The sequence below is a fragment of the Chelmon rostratus genome, chromosome 6, assembly GCF_017976325.1.
Source record: "Chelmon rostratus isolate fCheRos1 chromosome 6, fCheRos1.pri, whole genome shotgun sequence".
Classification (NCBI taxonomy): domain Eukaryota; kingdom Metazoa; phylum Chordata; class Actinopteri; order Chaetodontiformes; family Chaetodontidae; genus Chelmon; species Chelmon rostratus.
The window spans coordinates 24472400-24491790 of record NC_055663.1 but is presented as its reverse complement, the minus strand read 5'-3'; the positions used below and the strand labels follow the sequence as shown (position 1 = coordinate 24491790).

Genomic DNA, 19391 nt, shown 5'->3' with positions numbered 1-19391 from the left:
TCTGTGGTGTCAAACTCTCGGGGTTTGTCCAATTATAAGCCAGATGCATCTTAATTAAAATAATCTTTTTATCAGATTTGCAGAGCAGTTTGGACCCACACTGTTTACTAATGTAAATCATATATCAGAATGATAAAGTACATATTTTTAAGGGTTCTCAAAAAATGATTAAAAAAATCTCTTGGAGGTCACAGTTGGCCTCCTAGTATAACCACTAATGCCATGTTATTGGAGAATTACTTACCATTAAAGGAACCTTATTGCCCCTTTAATGTAAAATCAGTGGTGACGCATCCTTATGAGGAAGTTGCGGCAGTTTTTATGGTTTGAATGACTCTATTAACCTTGTGATAAGTCTCACTGCAGAAAAGTTGTTTGAAGGGAAACAATGGCTGACTCCACTGTGTGTTTTTGGACTGTAGGGTAACACTGTGCTGTTGGCCGGGGTGATGTGAAACCCCTCAGTGCTGCAGCGCTGTGCACTGATGCCCTTCAGTATTCACACCACGCTCTCCCCCACCACTGCCAAGCTAGCCATAATAAGCTATATGACTTCCTGTACGGGCAAATTTCATAATAAAAGTCTTAGTGCACAACCTTCTGTGGATTTCAGTGTGCTAGTGAAAAGGAGAGAAAAGGGAATAACTTTTGAATATAATTGGAACTGCTGACTCTTCAGATCCAGATTTATCTAGATTTGTACTATTTCTGTATTTGTCAGTATTAGTTGTCGTCATTTTGTAAAACGCTTGAACACGTGTGCCTACTCTTAACTGAGCAGGACCTCAGTGAATCCAAGATGTTATTTATTCATATGATACTGTAAACAACAAGGCTGCAGTATGCAGGTTGGTATGCAGGTCCCAAAGATGTCTCTTTTTCAGAGAGTTTCATCTGATAATGCATGTTAGTCGAGTGGAACTGTTATCAGGTTGAAATGAATTCTGCCTGCTGCTACTGATCTTCCTGTCCTCACCTTACCAGGTATTGGATGTGGGTGTTAAGTAGAGCCTGCCTGTAGAAGATTAAGGTAAGTTAATCACTTTTTTTATGTGGATTTAAAGAACTTATATTGACACATTCCTATGATGAGTACACAGGCAGGATTGAGGTTGGAAATCAGATGTAGATATAAGTAATCAGATATATAAAGATATAAGTCAGTGTGGAAGCATTGTGACAAGTTATATATGTTTTACCTAAGTATAAATATAAACAGCACAAAATATTATAAAAATCCTGCATTCAACATTTTGCAAGTATCTAAGTATAATTAGCATACATGATATTATTGGATTATTATTACTGATGCATTCAAGTGAAAACATTGTAGTGTTGCCGTTAACAATTTTAACAAAAATACTTTAAAAGCTGATCATATGTTTTGTGACTAACATAGGAATGTGCAATGCAGTAAAGAATTTCCCTCTGAAATGTAATCAAGTAAAGAAACAAAAATGGGAATACTTAGTAAATTTCAAGTACAGTTATGTATACTGTAGTATTTGTAGTAGTTATATCACCCCACTGAAAAAGGACATACTTTCATGATGAATACACAGATTGTTGTATTCATACATGGATGTCACTACTTTTACTACCGCCATACTTACTATACTTAATGGTACTGTACATACATATTGTACAGCACAGTTTAGACATTTTACTAATTCTCACGTGGCTACCACAATATTGGGATTGTAGTTTATTTCTCATTTTATATTATGTTATATTCATATATTTCTTTAGATGCTAATTAGGTTTTGTTCCACTTAATTATTACACATTTCTTTTGCACATAAGTGTAAGAGCACTGATTTAAGAATTTGATTGCCAACGACTGCTTTGTTGTGCATATGTCAACAAATCAAACTTGAAAACAGGTTGTCCTTTTATTTTGAAGCTATAGCTGAATTTCCGGTCTGGTGCTGTGTGTCTCCGTTATCTTGACGTCGCTCCCGTTAAAATCGTTCTCATCGGTATCATTCCATCAGAGGCTCCTCGTCACCGCCGCTCCCGTCAACCTGTCCCTCCCTCCCTTTGGCCGTGGAAATAATACCCTTTTAACGCCTTTAAAGAAAAGAAAAATGGCAAGCAGCTTCTCGAGAATCCTGTCCTCCAAGCGGAACGTCGGGATCCTGTCGCTGGTGGGAGGCTCTGTAACGGCTGGATTTCTGCTCCACCGGGAACATGTCAGCGCCGGAGTCCCTGTGCGCAGGAGGTACCCCGCCAGGTACCGCTACCCCCACCGTCATGTTACACATTTTAAATATGATTTTGTTTGTTAATGAAGAAGGCCTGATAAGTGATATTGTCTGTCATCGGAGTAGGCTTAATTATTCATTAAATGTTCAAAATCCCTGTTTATGTGAATCTAATAAAAAAAGGGCGCGGTGTTAAACGTGAGCGTAACCTTGCTAGCTTAACAGCCACTTAAAAATGGGGGCCATTTCATCACCAAAACAGCCTAAATAACCTTGACTTTCAGAAAATAGTGATATAGAAATGTAATAAACCATCATTCCACAGCAATTTACATAGTAAAAATAATAATGAAATGCTATATGAAATGCTATCGGACACCAGCTAATCAATGGAGTTATTAGTAGGTGCTTTAAACGCACCACGACCAACTGCTGCAGCCCCGCGTCTCTCCTTCATTACTGGAGCTGTATATTGATTTTTTTTTTTTAATTGATTTTTTATTTTAGTGTGGGGTGCAACTGTTAAATGTGTCTTTATCATACACCGAAATTAAAACACACAAAGCAGCACACACCTACAGATTTAACAGCCGTTATGGGAAAATATGAGAAGCTAACTTTCCTATTGGACAAATATGAGAGCTAGCTTATGTCAGCTCTACGTTATATTTATTATATAGAATGAGCCAGAAAGTTGTCACCTGCACCTGATCTCAGAGGGGAAAAAGCGACTGTTTTGCCTCTGTATGACATCTTTCTGATGAATTGTAGCTGGTGTGAACTGCAGACTCAGAGAAAGAGGGGAGGTGGTGCGTACGTGTCCCACGACACGCCGGCCTGCGTTATAAAGCAGCGCATATATACAGATCAGTAAAACCTTATCTGCTCCTCAGATATAGACCCTGCTCAGAGGGTTGCACAACGCTCACACACACAGCAGGTGCTGTAGTTAGCAATTCAAATGATCCAAGTCCTGCCACCCAAATTCAACCAGTGTAAAACTAGAAACATATTATTTTATCATAAAACTTTATTTTATGAAGAAAGTGGTCTGTTTGAACTTCATGACAAGGGTAGAAGCTAATGCTAGCTTACAAACAATAGCCTGTTTAATTTGAGGTTAGTTGCAATTGTCAGGTGGTGCAACCAGTTAGTCCGGTGGCACAACCGCAAGGAACGTCACTATATAATGCTATTCAAAGCTCTAAGATTATCCATGAGACTTTTAAAATGTTTACTAGTTTTTAAATTTAAAGATATTATACACTTTAAAACATTTTACATGATAATTTGTACATTTTAGATGCCACTATCAACTAAAGAAAAATCAGCACGACATCGGGCGCGTATTAAAAATGATCCGGCTGCAAGGGAAGCATATCTGGCAAAAAGAAAAGAGAGGTAATTAATCACAACAGTTCATTTTACAGTTATTATTATTATATTACAACTTTCAGTTTCTTAAATGGGAATTTGTCAGTTTACTAGTTCCTGTGTTTTATAGTTATCAGAGGAGGAAGAGAGAGGGAAAGATTTTGAAGCCCCCCATCAGCCAACTGTCTAAGCAAGGAAAGAAAAAAATGAGGCAACAGTGGAGGCAAGATCAGAGAAAGCACAGGGAGCGTAAAAGGGCCATGGGGGAAATCCAGAGTCAATAGAATCCCCAGCAGAGCTTGAACCTAACCCTCCCAACATGGATGATGTTGTCAGTGTAGATACACCTAAGGCATCTTCAACACCACAGAGAGACGCATGCAGTAGATGGAGAAGAGAAAAAGCAAAGTTGCGCAGGAAAATGCAAAAAATGAAACGAGAAGTGGAAAATGCCAAAAAAGAGTCTGAAAAGTTAAGAAAACGCATAGAAAGATTAAAGAAAATGAAGCCTGAAAAGCAAAAGGAGACAGATCAAGTCCAGTGGTCCAGTTGTAGACTTCCTCTGTCATGATGAGAACAGTCGCTTACTGCCAGGGAGAAAGGACACAGTCACAAAAAACAAAAACAAACAACAGAGATGTGTATTAATTAAACCCCTCACTGAACTCCACCTGCAGTATAATTCTGAAGTGCAAAAGTGTCACAGGCTGTCTTACAGACAGTTTGTTCGATATTGTCCATTTTTTGTAACGCAGCCAAAATTATCAGACAGGAATACATGTGCATGCTTAGACCATGAGAATGTCAAACTTTTGACAGAAAAACTGCACCAGAAAGGTCTCCTGAAAACTACCAGCATGTCTCAGCTGTTGTCTTCTATTGTATGCAGTCCAGACAGCAAGACATGCATGTATCGAGTCCGCCCCAAATGTTGTTTTAATGAGGTTGAAATTCCAATACCACAGGCAGAGTGGATCAGTGGATCAGAAAATCTGTGTCAGAGGGGCCAAAAACATACATGAATTTTGTAAAAGAAACACAAACTGGAACATGTGCTGAACTGTTGAGCATTTTTAATCAGAAGCTTGACAGCCTAGCCAAACAGCACTACAACTGGTTGCACCAAGCCAAAGAGTGCAGGGCTTTAAAAGAAAGCCTAAGTGAAGATGAAATTGTCCTCCATGTGGACTTTTCAGAGAATTTCTCCTGCAAACTTAACAGTGAGGTGCAGGCTTTTCATTTTGGAGGGAGTCGGAAGCAGGCCACAGTCCACACGTGTGGCTTACACAGCAGCAGGCTCACAGTCGTATGCAACCATCTCTGCATCCCTTCGGCATGATGAGAGAGCGGTGTGAGCCCGCTTGGAGCCAGTGCTGAGGGATGTGATAAAGAATTGCAATCCATCTCCTACAATTCTCCATGTGATGAGTGATCGTCCAGTCACCCAATACCGCAATAAAAAGAATTTTTATTTGCTCAGCACCATTCCCTTCCTCTCAGGCTTCCGGCAGGTGACATGGAACTTCTCGGAGAAGTCCCATGGAAAAGGCGCTCCCGATGGAGTTGGCGGTGCAGTGAAGCGCACTGCTGACTCTGCTGTCCAAAGGGGTGAAGATGTCCAGACCCCAGAAGATTTGTACAACCTCCTAACACAGAGGAAATCTGATGTCAAGTTCCTCGGGGTGGCTGAGGAGGACATCAGAAGATTTGATGAAGCGGTCCCTGAGGTTGTGCCTCCTGTGAAGGGAACTTTGGCGATGCACCAAGTAATCTCCACCGAACCAGGGAAGGCCATGCACAGAGAGATCTCCTGCTTCTGTAGCAGACCACTTATCTGCCAGTGTTACAACCCCATAATGGTAAACCTCCAAACAGCCAATGTCCAGGCCAGTGCTCATTCCAGTGCCCATGAGAGTACCAGCACCCATGAGAGCAGTGATCTAAATGGAAAGTTCATCATGGTGAATTACGAAGGTCAGCCATTTGTGGGGCAGGTCCTTCAAGTGGTTGGGAAAGAGATTGAGGTGAGCTGCATGCAGCAACTGGGAGGAAAAAATGCATTCACTTGGCCCCAACGTGCTGACATCATTTTTTTCTACACAGCTGAAGTGCTCATAGTGATTGCAGAGCCAGAGCCTCTCAATTCACGACACACACGTCTAACGCATTCTGACTGGGAATACTTCAATACCCAAAAACTGAGCTGAGATATTGTCTACTAATGTTGACCCAACAACTCAGAAAATGTTTTTTTTTAAATGATACTTCATTGTTGCCATTTAGAATAGTGTTATAGTTAGTGTTGTATCGAATGTAGCTTTATGTGAAGTGTTGTTGATGGGTTAGGGCTAGTCTGTATCTGCCCAGGGTTAGTCTATGTTTAACAAAACTTAAATAGAGACACATGTTACTGTTTGAAATGAAAATGCATTTTTTCCAGCATATTTCATGTCATAACTAATGTTGTCAGGTGGTACAACCAATGTTCGTCAGGTGGTGCAACCAATTTAGATAAAAAAATGATAGGTTAAAATGACCAAATGGTTTCTAAATGTGATTTTTGTAGTTATTATATTAAATATATGAATTTGTGTATTTATGTAATTATTTTCCTCTCTTTGAATGTAAAATGTGATGTTAACGTACTTAAAACCTGACCTACAGAATTAAAAAATCTGAAATTATTGTAAAAAAAAAACCCCACAATGATAAAATAAAAATGTGTTACCAAGTGTAGACACTCTGAAGGATAGTAACCAAAGATTTAATTTAAAAAAAACAACTAGGTATGTATATATATTTCTATAAATATTTGGTTGCGCCACCCGACATTTTTCTTGTTGTGAAGTTAAAAAAACTGCTAAAAAATGAGTTAAAACAGTTAGAAAAATTATTCAATAAATAAAACTTGTTTAAACACATTGTTCCCGACTCAAAAATATGCTTGACATCTATATTGAAAGTATCCTTTTTAGAAGCTGTTTTTGTCATTGACCCTAATGCATAATGAGGGAAATCATGAAGCTTTGTGGTCATGCTGGTGGGGTTGGAGGGTGACGATTGGAGGTGAATAGCTTATAACTGTATTCTTTAAATCTGAATATAAAAACACGAATAATGTCATCAATGCACTCAAATATGCTACAAGCCTATTTGAGGTTAGAGCATGGAGCAGCTCAATTGATAACTGCAGAAATATTGGTTCAAGTAATCCGGATCTGCTGGTTAATCAATTAGTTGTCAATTATTAGATTAATCAGCAATTCTTTGATAACGGATTAATCAGTTTGATTAATTTAAGAAACAAAGTCAAAATGATCTGATTCCAGCTTTTTGAATGTGAACATTTTCTGGTGTCTTTATTCCTCGATAACAGTAGACTGAGTATCTTTGGGTTGTGGATAAAACGAGACATTTGAGGATGTCATCTCGGCCTTTCGGAAACACAGATTTTCCATTTTCTGCCCTTTTTACACCAAACAACCAATAAATTAATCGAGTAAATAATTGACAGATTAATCAAAAATTTAAATAATAATTTGTTGCAGCCCTAAAGTAATCATATAGCATTGAACTACAGTTGCTTAAACATCCTGTTTTGACTGCATCACCCTGAATGACATTTAAGGAGTGAACAGTGATGTAATTATCCATCGTTTCTTAATAACAAATGAGACACGCCTGAACAGGCTGCACTATTAAAGCCTGCACTGAAGACAGTCTGAAATGCACATTCCACAATGTGCTCATATTGGAGCACGTTCAGTGTGATGATACTTACCTCAATCTGACACTTTGCCAGCATTGGAAATTGTGTATCTGCAGCAACTTGTGTTTTCCTGGCTGTGAAAGTGCTGTATGGACCCCGGCCATAAGCTGCAGCCTTTGATGCACCCCTCTCTCCCTCATTGACTGATAGCGTTTACCGTCTTCTGAACTCATTGTTGTGGAAGAAAGAGGAACTTGTGCATCTGTGTTATAGACCAGTAAAGGCTGAAATAAGGGCAAGAAGCCAGGTCTCTTTGTGCAGTGATGAAATAGATATATAGATTATGTTAGAAAATGAATTTGTTTTTGGACCCACTGAGGCAGAGGTGGACATCAGCACAGAGTTCAAGGGCTTCTAATGAAATAGGCTGGCAAAGAAGGCACTGGTGGTGGCGGCAGAAGACTGGCTGGCTTGGGAGCTGGACAGCTGAACGCAGGGAGAAACGCTGGAGCAGCGGCAGCAAGGCACACACTGTAAAAAACACGAGTAACACTTGTAATCTCTCAGGAGAAAAAACACTCTACCGAACAGGACGGAATTTTCTGGCAAAGGAGCGGTGTCATGACCGGGTTTATATGCGGCGGCTGATTGGGGGGAATTGAGGCCAGGTGTGCCTCGTCTGCTGAAATCTCAAGGAGTGACAAAACCACCAACGCCTCCTGCCACACACACACACACCCTGTATGGAGAGAAAAGAACAGGAAGGGGAAAGAGAGAAACAGAAAATTTTGTTCCATCCCTGGCCACAAGAATTTGTTTTTTAAAATAATGACTTCTAGCCTCTCATGAAGATTTAAACATTGATTATAGTCACCTGCTTTCACTGCACACTGCACAATAGCAGTTCTGTCAGTCAGTTTGTTGAGCAGTTTTCCAGCCTCTAGCCAAAAGTCATACATTTTATTTGTTTTTACAGTCTCAATATGACTGATGATGCCAGCTTGTTGTACATATTCCAAACTAGTAGGCATGTTTCGAAGCAGGTGTCCCATAGCCAGAAGGTCACAGGTTTAAACCACAGTTCCTTGTTTATGTGCCACATGGACGTGTCCTGAAATGAGTCCCCCACTCTGCACCCACTCCAAGGACACAGCTCCGTGGTTAGCATGCGTCCACACTGCTAAAAAGACTTCTTCTCTCTCAAAGATCAATGCAGTAAAATGCTATCTTACATTTCATTTTGTGATATTGCAGTGCCGAGTACCCTGACTTGCGCAAACACAACAACTGCATGGCAAGTAACCTGACACCTGCCATCTATACCAAGCTGTGTGATAAGGCCACTCCCAACGGTTACACACTGGACCAAGCCATCCAGACGGGCGTGGACAACCCTGGGCACCCCTTCATCAAGACTGTTGGCATGGTGGCAGGAGACGAGGAGTCTTACGAGGTCAGACATCATTATACCTTTTTATACACGTGCAAGCTCCTCGCTGTTGCATGAAAAGAAGGGGCTGGCACACCTCCATGTTTAGTGTACAAGAGTCATGGCTGACCAAAGCCTCCCCAGGCCACCAGCTGTAGTTTGGAGCAACAAGGGCAACATAGATGAAAAACCTTTTATCATCAGAAATGATAAATGTTTGGGGAATTTGCCTTAATGCAACTCAAAAGGTGCAGTCAGCCAACCCTCCTGTCCTGTTACGGAGGAAGGAGTATTGCAGCACAGAGGAGGGAGAGTTTCAGGCCAGGACACCTCTTTTGGGATGTCTCAGTGCCTATCTATAGTAAGGGTCTAACTATATTTCAATTTTACTCGCATACTTCCCTTAGAGGCCACATATATCTAGGACTTCTTACAGTAGTCGGTTTATTTTTTTTTTTTAGTCGGATATGAACTATGGATTGCCATTGGGGACCAATCAGTGGGGTGTGTTAAGGCTGCAGATGCAGGTCACGGCTCAGGGAAGGATGCGTCATTTTCAAAGAATCCAGGCTGCATCACCCCAAGTGCATTACACAACATTTTTGATGCAATAAAAGTTTGTGACCATGTAGAGAATGTTTCACACTTCAATTTTTTGGTGGTTGTGATTTGGCTGATATTTAATTTTTGTGTGTAGAATTCTAGCTAGTGCTTATCATACAGTGTCACTAAAATGTAATGCAGTGTATGAATCATCATTACTGAATGCTTTTTATTTGTGCTGTGAGTGGTTCTTCTGTTCGTGGTCATAGTGCTGCTGGTAAGTGGACAGTAGTGGTGACCACAGTGTGTAAAAAGAGTTGTTATAATGTAGATAGCAAATGTATAGATTTATAGACTGCACTATATACTAACACAGGCCACTGCAAGCTTCCTGACAACCCTGCAGTTTTGTTTCATTATCACATCCATGCTATTGTCACTAACAGCCATTAAGGCCACGTTTTAATACACACATCTGTACACTGATTCCACAAAATATCGGGAACACACACCCTTTCCATGGCATACATGATGAGGTGAATGCAGGTAAAAGTCTTTATCCATTGTCACATATTTCTGTGTTCTTAAATTCTGGGTCTGTTTCAGGTATTTGCAGAACTGCTGGACCCTGTGATCAAAGAGAGACACAACGGCTATGATCCCAAAATCATGAAGCACCCCACCGACCTGGATGCCAGCAAGGTAATACCCTCAGTTTCCAACCGAAGAGGTTGTTTCATTCTTCAGGCTGGTGACCTGCTGCAGTTGTTTAAGAACTATTATACTTAGCAATTAACAAATAAGAAACCAATGTTTTTCCATTGTCTTGTCTCTGTTTTTATAACTGAAACTCACAGCAGTAATTATACACTGAATGGAGACATGCAAAATCATTCAAAACATATTTAAAAATATTTCCCTACCTGTCGTGGTTCCAGATCCAGTCGGGCCAGTTTGACGAGCGTTACGTGCTGTCGTCCAGGGTGAGAACGGGCCGCAGTATCCGGGGGCTCAGCCTGCCTCCCGCCTGCACTCGGGCAGAGCGCAGGGAGGTGGAGAGGGTGGTGGTGGATGCTCTGGCTGGTTTGAAGGATGACCTGACCGGGAAGTACTACAGTCTCACCCAGATGACAGAAAAGGAGCAGCAGCAGCTCATTGATGTGAGTGACGCGGGGATGCTGTTCTGTTCAGGTGAAGATGTTGTACATTACCGAGGCACCACAGTGCCAACTCGACTTGGCTGTTCTTGTCAGGCAGGCTGTCTGTGTTGACAATTCCAGGTTTTTCGTTTCACAGAAATAATTTTCTGCAGTTTTAGTCAAGGAAAGACTGAGGTCCAGTTGATTAAAGGGACTCACAAAATGCATACACTGTAAACAGGCTAATGCATCATATCCATAACGGTTACACTGGGTAATGATCCAAACACGGATCTTTTACCTTCAGTGACCAAGAGCTTGTTTTTTGTTTTTGTACGACCCAGATTTCAAACAAATTGGGATGAAACATAAGTAAAACAGAATGTGATAATTTGCTAATCATTTTTGACATAGAGACAGTAAAGACAGTATGTTTAGTGGTTGACTTCATCAGCTTCGTTGATTTCTGTAAATATCTGCTTATTCTGAATTTGATGCCAGCAACAAAAGACTGGGTAAAGTTGTGGAACGCTCCAGAAACACCTGTTTGTAACATTCCACAGGTAAACAGGTTGGTAACATGTTGGTAACAGTATCATGATTGGGTATAAAAGGAGCATCCTGGCTCAGTCATTCACATTCGATGATGGAGCGAGATTCAACACGTGATTGTGAAAAGGAGATTATCACATGGACTCAGGAACACTTTGTAAAACTCACAGTTTGTTCGTAACTGATTGCATTCTGTTTTATTTTAGTCTCAAGTTTTTTGCAGTTAGGGTTGTAGAAAAAGAATCTTTTTACTGATGTCGATTTCCTAAAAGAACAAATTGTTCTGGTGAAATACATCACCAGAACACCTCACTGTTTCATATCCACCTGTAATCACTCATTTTAATGCAGTCGCAGCAGTGGTTACACGTGATCTGTCAGTGGACCTGCCAGGAGCACTTTGGGATTTGAAAATACTCACAGCATCAATCTGCAAAGTGATGGTAATGCCTAGTGTACGGATCTGAGTCACAATGAGGTTATTTGTTGGGACTGCAGGACAATCAGATGTGTTTCTCAAATGACGTCTTTAAGACAGACTGGCCGCACTCTTATTTGCAAGTCATTAGATTTGTATATGCAGACATTACCTACCTATCTGCATGGATTGCTGTGGCAACGAGGCGTCAGTAACTACGGATGCTGGTGACGTGGAAGCATGAAATATGGCCATCAATCACAAGGCGCAGTGCAGAACTTCTCCATCGTACCAGACAAACGCAGCGAAAGTAGAGGCTGGTATACATCGCAATGTTGGATTCTGCTCAGCTGTCCTTGTTTGTGGCTTTGTGAGTGATGCAAAAGACACTTTGAAATTCAATTTGAGTGGCCAGAGCAGCCGGACCAAGACACGTCTGTAGAAATCTGAATGGAATCGCATTTCACGCCACCTCAAAATGTGGCTTGGATCTGTTTAGCAAAAATCACTTTTCATGCAGTTTTTTGCTGTCCAGACTTCCTAAAATCAATCTGGATACAATCTGGATATGTCAGATATGGCAGCCTGAACAAGGCCTTACATGAAAAACACTTGCAGTAAGGATGTTTAATCTGTTGTGGATGTGGTTATAACCTGTTTGGCACCACCTGAAGTTGCTTGATGCCCTTCTGGGTCCACATTCTTTATATGTCTTTATAGTGTGTCTATAATTTTGTCATCCTGATTGTCCATTCTGTAATTTTCCTTACTTTATTTTGTACACATGACATCTATTGAATGTCTGTCCATCCTGCGAGAGCGAGCCCTCCTCTGCTTCTTTAATTTCTTGCCTGTTAAAATGTGTTTTGGGGGGAATTTGTCCTTATCTGAACTGAGTGTCTAAGGATAGAGGGCATTGTTTGCTGTACAGGTGGTGAAGCTCCTTCAGGTAAATTTGTGTTTTGTGATACTGGGTCATACAAATAACATTGACTTTACTCGACTAACAGACAGGGAAAAAAGGAGCAGACAGTCTCATAACATGTAATTAAAAATGGGTGTTGGCTGTGCCTCCCAAGGCATTTTTCTCTTACCCATAATGAGAAAGATTGACCACATATCTGAATTCTTGAGTCTTACACCCTTGTTTCTGTCTGCCTCTGACAACAGTGTCCGATCAAAGTTTTCACTGTTTCAGTCATAGCCATTGTTTGCACTTTGAGTATAAAACTTCTGTTCTCTATATTTACAATAGGACCATTTCCTGTTTGATAAGCCAGTATCACCCCTGCTGACGTGCGCAGGCATGGCCCGGGACTGGCCAGATGCTCGTGGTATCTGGTAAGTAAAAAGAAAAAACAAAAACAGGATGATAGATGGCAGCACAATAGGCCTTGGGCATAAAGCAATAACTCATGTGTATAGAAAAAGTAATAGATAATCATGTGTATAGAGTCGCCATTGTTTGCACTAGCAACCCAGCACTAATGCAACAGCATGTTGACTTTCTGTGATACTATGTTATTTGCCGTTTTATATTTTGGATCAGCATCCAAAATAACTCTGAGGCTGCTGTTTTCAGGATTTGTGTGAACCTTTTCCTCCATTGCTTGAGACTGGCAGCAGGTCGTACAAAAATAGTAAAAAATTTGCCCCTTAATCCTTCATTTCACGGGCACTTTATGAACTTTCTGATTCATGTTTACCTTGACGTGGTTGCACCAGTAATGTCATCTCCCCGTTGCTGAGCTGTGGTGGAGGTGTATTAGCAATGTGGACGATGCTCCCTCAGGAGTGAGTTTCAGCATGTGTCCAGGAATAGCCCAATGCAACATGTCAGCCAGCCAAAATCAATCACCAGCCTCCCTCCAGCCACATCAGCCTCTCCTCTCCTTAATAATTCACCTTCACTTCATCCGTCCATCATCTCGTCTTTCACGTCCACTGGCACCTTTCTCTTCCCCTCTCTGGCTTATTCTCTCCCTCCTTTCTCTCATTTTTTCATCGCCCTTATGTTCCGCTCTACTTTCTCTAATTTTTCCTTGGCAAGCAGCCCCTCTCTTTCAGTACTCCTTTTTTATTTCACTCCTCACATCTCTGTCGTTCAGGCATCCTTCCTTCCTAATCCCCTCTCGCTCGCTCTCTCCTCATCTCCCCAACCTGCCGTCCTCTCCATAACCTATCCATTACCACATTAATTCTGTAACAGTATTAAGGAGGTCAGTATGGACAAAAAGCCTCTACAGTGGCTGATAGTGACTATGTGAAATATTGTGTAAACCGTGGCCAATTTGCCCTGAGATTGGAGCGAGGAGGCATCTTTAAGTCAGCAAAATGCAATTGATGCTCCTGAATGAGCACATGAATGTGTTTAGCAAATGTCACTCTACTTTGCTTTCCACATTTGTAATTATATTATTTAAAGGACGGAAATGTTTGATGTAATGTGGCACTTGAGGGAAGGTCAGACTGTGACCAAAATCTTAATGATTAATGTTCTGCATGCCATGAATATTTACAGCAAGGGTGGGGACAGAGATGCAAACAGAGATGCACTTGTGAGCTCATCGTTGCTTTGCAGCTCTGTGATTTCATGCTGGTTACTGCGCCAGAACAAATGACCCCTCCCTGGGTGCTGTAGTGTCTGTCCACTGCTCCTTGGGGCAAATGCAGAAGACAAATCACCATAACCCGTAGAGATCAATACGGTATAAGTCAATGACACTCCTCTCTGTACAGGCACAACAACGACAAAACATTTCTGATTTGGGTTAATGAGGAGGATCACACCAGGGTCATCTCCATGGAGAAGGGAGGGAACATGAAGAGAGTCTTCGAGAGGTTCTGCAGAGGCCTCAAGGAGGTAAGGCTGTGATTGTACATGTGTGGATTGTTTAAGATGTCGAGTTGAGAGAGAAACTGTGTGTGTAAGTTGTACATGATTTAAACAAGTTAGTGGATCATAGTGGACCACTGTGCACTGCATCTTAAAGCAGCTGTAACAGACATATCTGTCTTGCTGCCATCAGATGGATGTTGTGTAGTGTATACACACATAGTGTATACACACATAGAAAAAGTGTATACACACATAGAAAAATCCACACACAGAGAAGTCCAGTCAAATTAATGTATTTAAGAAAAAAGATGCAGAGTGGAGATATGGATGTAGTCAGTGGTGTGAGTGTGTAAAGGTTGTAACAGAGAGCTCGGCCTGGCAGAGCTGGCCCCTCCCTTCTCTCAGGTGCAGGCTGTTGCTCTGATGACCTACCCCGGTTCCTACAAAAACAGGACATAACAGCAGAGGGAGCCAGACAGGTGGCCCGCCCCACGGTGCTTACAGACGCATAAGAAGAACAGCTAATAGTAGTCTGTGCCCTGCCACAAAAACAAAGCCCGTAGAAAGACACGATAACACACTGTCCAAACATGGCAGTGCAAACATGAATTATTTATCAAAGTTCTCCTGTAGAGAAAGAGCAAAGTACAAGCAATGCAACCAATCTGGTACTGCACTGTTGCACACTGAGGGTGTGACGAAGTATCGATTTAATTCCAATGTGATGCCAGTGTTTGAGGCTAGTGAGTTCATGCTACTGACAATGTGCTGCGTATGAACAGAATGTACACATCCATCAAACGTGCCAAAGATTTTCTGAATGAAACACACACTCATCGTTTTGTGACCGATTCTCTTTTTTTCAGGTGGAGCATCTGATCCAGGAGAAAGGCTGGGAGTTCATGTGGAACGAGAGGCTGGGCTACATCCTCACCTGCCCCTCCAACCTGGGCACAGGGCTCAGGGCCGGGGTCCACGTCAAGCTGCCCTTGTTGAACAAGGTAACACAATCGTTGTAATACAAAGAAAATCATTTGATACTCACACTTCAGTAGATGACGTGGGGATCTTTTGGGTTAATATTGTCTTTGTGTCACATACTGAACAAAAACAGAGCATCCGCATGGCTTTGAAAACATTAAAATAATCAATCCGTGTTGCTTATTTTTCTATGTTTTGTTACATTGTTTGAACATTGTGGCTCCACATGCAAGTTGCAGGATTTATACTGTGTAAGGCTACAAAATGCCATTTTTTTTCTGTTTTACTACCCTTAGATAGATTTGCACATTGAGTAATATGTTGATTAAAGTGCTTTGAAACTGCATAGAATGACTTCTTTCCTCCAACCCCAAGGATCCCCGCTTCAGTAAGATCCTGAGCAACCTGCATCTGCAGAAGCGAGGCACAGGCGGTGTGGACACCGCTGCTGTGGGCGGTGTGTTCGACATCTCCAACCTGGACCGCCTGGGACTAAGTGAGGTAGGGAAACCTGCGTAGAACTGCACAGAGGCTGGGGCTAAATGAGAACAAAGGGTGTCAGTAATTTTCTCGTCAGCAGAGCAAAGCATTCACTTGCTTGACATGAGTTGCTTATTTGCCAGTAGAACATGCCTGTAATTGTCCCTTGGGTGTGGATATATCATTAACAAACAGGGTGTTGCAGAAACATTGCATGATCAGAAACTCCTATATGAACAAAGATTCAATAGAATAAATGTCTCCTCACAATGTCAGTGTAGCCTGAGGTACTGGTGACTCTTAACCATGTTGCCTTGGAGATATTAGTAATGTAACAGACAGCAGCTACACCGGTGCCAAGTGAATTTTTTGTGTCAACAAGTTGGATTTTTGGAGCCCAGATAGCAACCCAGTTAAGGCACAAATTGGTAAGAGGTTTGTCGTTTATTTCAGACCAAATTCAGCCAAACCTGTTTCACAACTGAGAGCAGAGAGCGGAGGAGAGGAGTGGAGTAGGGAGGAGTGTAGAGGAGTGTTGTCATCCAGGCTGTTCATGTGGTTTGTCTTTGTTATGTCCCTGGTCATGCTGTCATGCCTGTGTGACAGAGTTATACAGCACAATGGAGCTGTTTTCTGTTATCGTTGTTCTGTATTGGGTGGAGTAGATTGTATAAATTATAGTGCAGATTGAAAATCACACATGTAATTTTCTTACAGTTATATAACTTGGAGATGTGGCATTTTGTGATTGGCGGAACACAGACTGCTCACTGCACATGTGCAAGAGAAATGAATGCACGACTTTGACGTAGAGAGATTGAAGTGTTGGAATGTAAGTGGAGCACTGGCGCCGTTTGACTCCAGCATCCACTCCTTTTTCAAGCTTTTTTTGAGAACATGGGCTGTTCAGTGCTGTTTGGTCCTCCATCATCCAGACTGATGACCACTCAGACGTGGAGCACTCTGAAGGTGGAGTCAACAAGTAACAGATGAAGGAACAGGCGAAGCACAGGCAGCTGAAGCAAAGTGCAGGAGGACAGTTAGAAGAAGTTGTTCCTTTTGTGGCCAGTTAGAGCAGATACAGAACACAGAAGCTCATGAGCCTTTCATTATAACTTTTCATGATGGTTTTACTGAGTATTCAACTTATTTAACAAAAGGTGGCTCTCATAAGCAAAACACACAACCTTCCTCAGCCCCCTTGTTTCTAAGCTACAGTATCGTTTTCATCGCACACATTAACGTGTAACTGAATCCCTGTTACATCATCTGAATAGTGTGGAAGTTGCTTTCTAAGTCTGGATGTGAAAAATTGTTAAGGACATAAGATTTTCTTCATCTATGAGAGCATCCAGAATCATGTGTTGTGCTTTCTGTGTTTAAACTGTGGGACTATAGTTTATAAACCTCACAGCTAACTCACCAGATGTAAATGAGAGCAGCAGGAAAGTGTCTGTGTTGGAGGCGGTGCTGTACTTATGACTAGTTTGGAGGCATTCCTCTGTAAGGTTATCAGCCTCTATTTGATGCCGTGTCACAGCTCAGTAAAGAGTGCTGCTAGTGTTTATATTTGGTAGTGTCTGCAACGTTTATACTTAGGCAGTGAGGGGCTTGCAGGTGTCAGGGCTGCAGATGAATCATTTTCTTGTAGTGTCGAACTCTGCACATACATCTTTCAGCACAGTGAAGGTCGAACACGCAGCTGAAGCGACGTTTTTGAGCTGAAGAGGGCGTTTTATGTTCAGTGATCATTTCTCTCATGCAAAAAAAGGATAAAGGCAAAATGTGATGTGTCCCTCCCTCAGGTCCAGCTGGTGCAGACAGTGGTTGATGGCGTCAACTACCTGATCGAGTGTGAGAAGAGACTGGAGAAAGGCCAGGACATCAAGGTGCCCCCACCCATCAAGTCGTTCAAGTAGACACTGATCCCTGACCTCACCCCACAACTCTGGGCACCAACACATGCACCGACACCTCGCTCTGTGCCCATAGATATTATAAATATCTATGTCATTGCCTCCTTTATTACTACTACTTATCTAATCACTCCTCCCTGCCCTCCCAGAATACATCTCTAATATAATCTGCATATATTATACGCAGCTATCTGGCTGAACCAAACCAGAGTCCCAGAATACTGCATTGGGCTTTAGTGTGTTTCAGTTGTTTGAAGGGTTTTTATCCTTAAACCAAATTCAAACCTTGCTCTCAAATTGCAGCAAAGATTAAAGAAGGATGTACAAACTGTAGGCTGTTCTAACGGGCCGCCGGTTTGCCCGTCTCTGCATGGCCAAACAGTATCTATGACTCTGATCCCAAAGCACTCCTGAGCCCACCAAACCTGGCTTAACCCCACCTCTGCCCCTTCCTGACGCATGTCCTATACTCAGCCTGTCTCTTCCCCTCACTCCTGTCAGTTGTTTGTTCATTCCTATTATCAGGTGCTTGTATGATCCATCCATTTGCAAAATCTTTGCAATACTTTCCATTGTGGATTGTGTGTTCATGGTTTCGTTTCACCATTTTGAGTGCATTTGAATGTAGATTAACAGCATTGAAGACTTGCTCTCTAGAGCATTTGTTTGTTTGATGACACACTGGTGTCACGGTGTAATGTTATAACACACGATGGCCAGGCTGGATTCTGTACTGTAAGCTACTGAAGCAATATCATTCCAGCGCATCATCACTGAATGTCACACTGTAATGTCTTTTATTAAAGAAATCATCTATTTAACAGTACCTGCTCTGTCTGTCTCTCATTTTGTTGATAGAATGTTGCTTTTTTTAGCTTCTACGTGAACTGGACTTAATTCTTTGGTATCCAAGAGGATTTTTTTCCAGAGCGTGAAGCCCAAGCTTTGTTTAACCATGGTAACCAAGCTCGAGGAGCGTGATTGCGATCAGCGTGGTTGCAGAGTGTCATGTGCCAATGTTTAGTCAGAGGCGTAACAAAACTGTATTATGCTTGAAAGGCCGCTACTCAGGGTTCTTGTTTTCTCACAGAGCCAAGACCTTAAAACCTGGAAGATTTTCTTTCCTATCCTGCAAAGGCAGTTAAAGGATGAACTGGTCCAACTAACAAGTATTGTCTGTTTGTAACCAAAGCCTGATCTCTTATTCCTCTGTGCCATAAAGCTCTATTTTTGTCTGGAAACTATTAAAAACACATCAGTGAGACACGCTGTTGCACTGGGTGCCATGCTCCTTCATTACCATGAACAGGATTTCTATAGTTTACAGGTTTGAGGCAATCTTACACGCGTGGTGACTTGAAACAGTCGTGGATTTACTGCTGTGTGCAGTTGTTGGCTGGTCATTGTTAGGGCTGCAGTGATGAGGGGATTCATTGATTAGCTAATTAAGTAATTAGTTAATAATTTCAGCCAGTTTTCAAGTAACATTGCCAAACATTCTCTGGTTCCAGCTCCTCAAATATGACATTTTGCTGATTGTTTTTGTCACATGTGACAGTAATCTGAAGGTTTTAAAGCATTAGTCAGACAAAACAAGCAAATTAAAAACATCACTGTGGCCCTAGAAAATGTGGATGACATTTTTCACTATTGTTAAACATTTTATGGACTAAACAATTAATTTAGGAAATAATTGGCAGATTAATCGATAATTAAAATACGTTAGTTGCAGCCCTAGTAATAATTTTGCCTTTACCAAAGTTAAAGTATATATTTGGAAAGTATTGAGAGACAGACTTACAATTTG

The 19391-nt window shown here is 41.6% G+C and overlaps 1 protein-coding gene across 1 annotated transcript; it reads left to right on the top strand.

Moving 5' to 3' along the window:
• Nucleotides 1–1996: 1996 nt before the first annotated feature.
• Nucleotides 1997–18410, top strand: ckmt1 (creatine kinase, mitochondrial 1). The gene is made up of 9 exons (XM_041938438.1): nucleotides 1997–2233; nucleotides 8542–8740; nucleotides 9866–9961; nucleotides 10198–10419; nucleotides 12624–12709; nucleotides 14108–14231; nucleotides 15074–15208; nucleotides 15564–15689; nucleotides 17474–18410. Exons 1-9 carry the CDS (start codon nucleotides 2088–2090, stop codon nucleotides 17585–17587), a joined length of 1248 nt encoding a protein of 415 aa, XP_041794372.1. The 5' UTR covers nucleotides 1997–2087; the 3' UTR covers nucleotides 17588–18410.
• The last annotated feature ends 981 nt before the right edge of the window (nucleotides 18411–19391 follow it).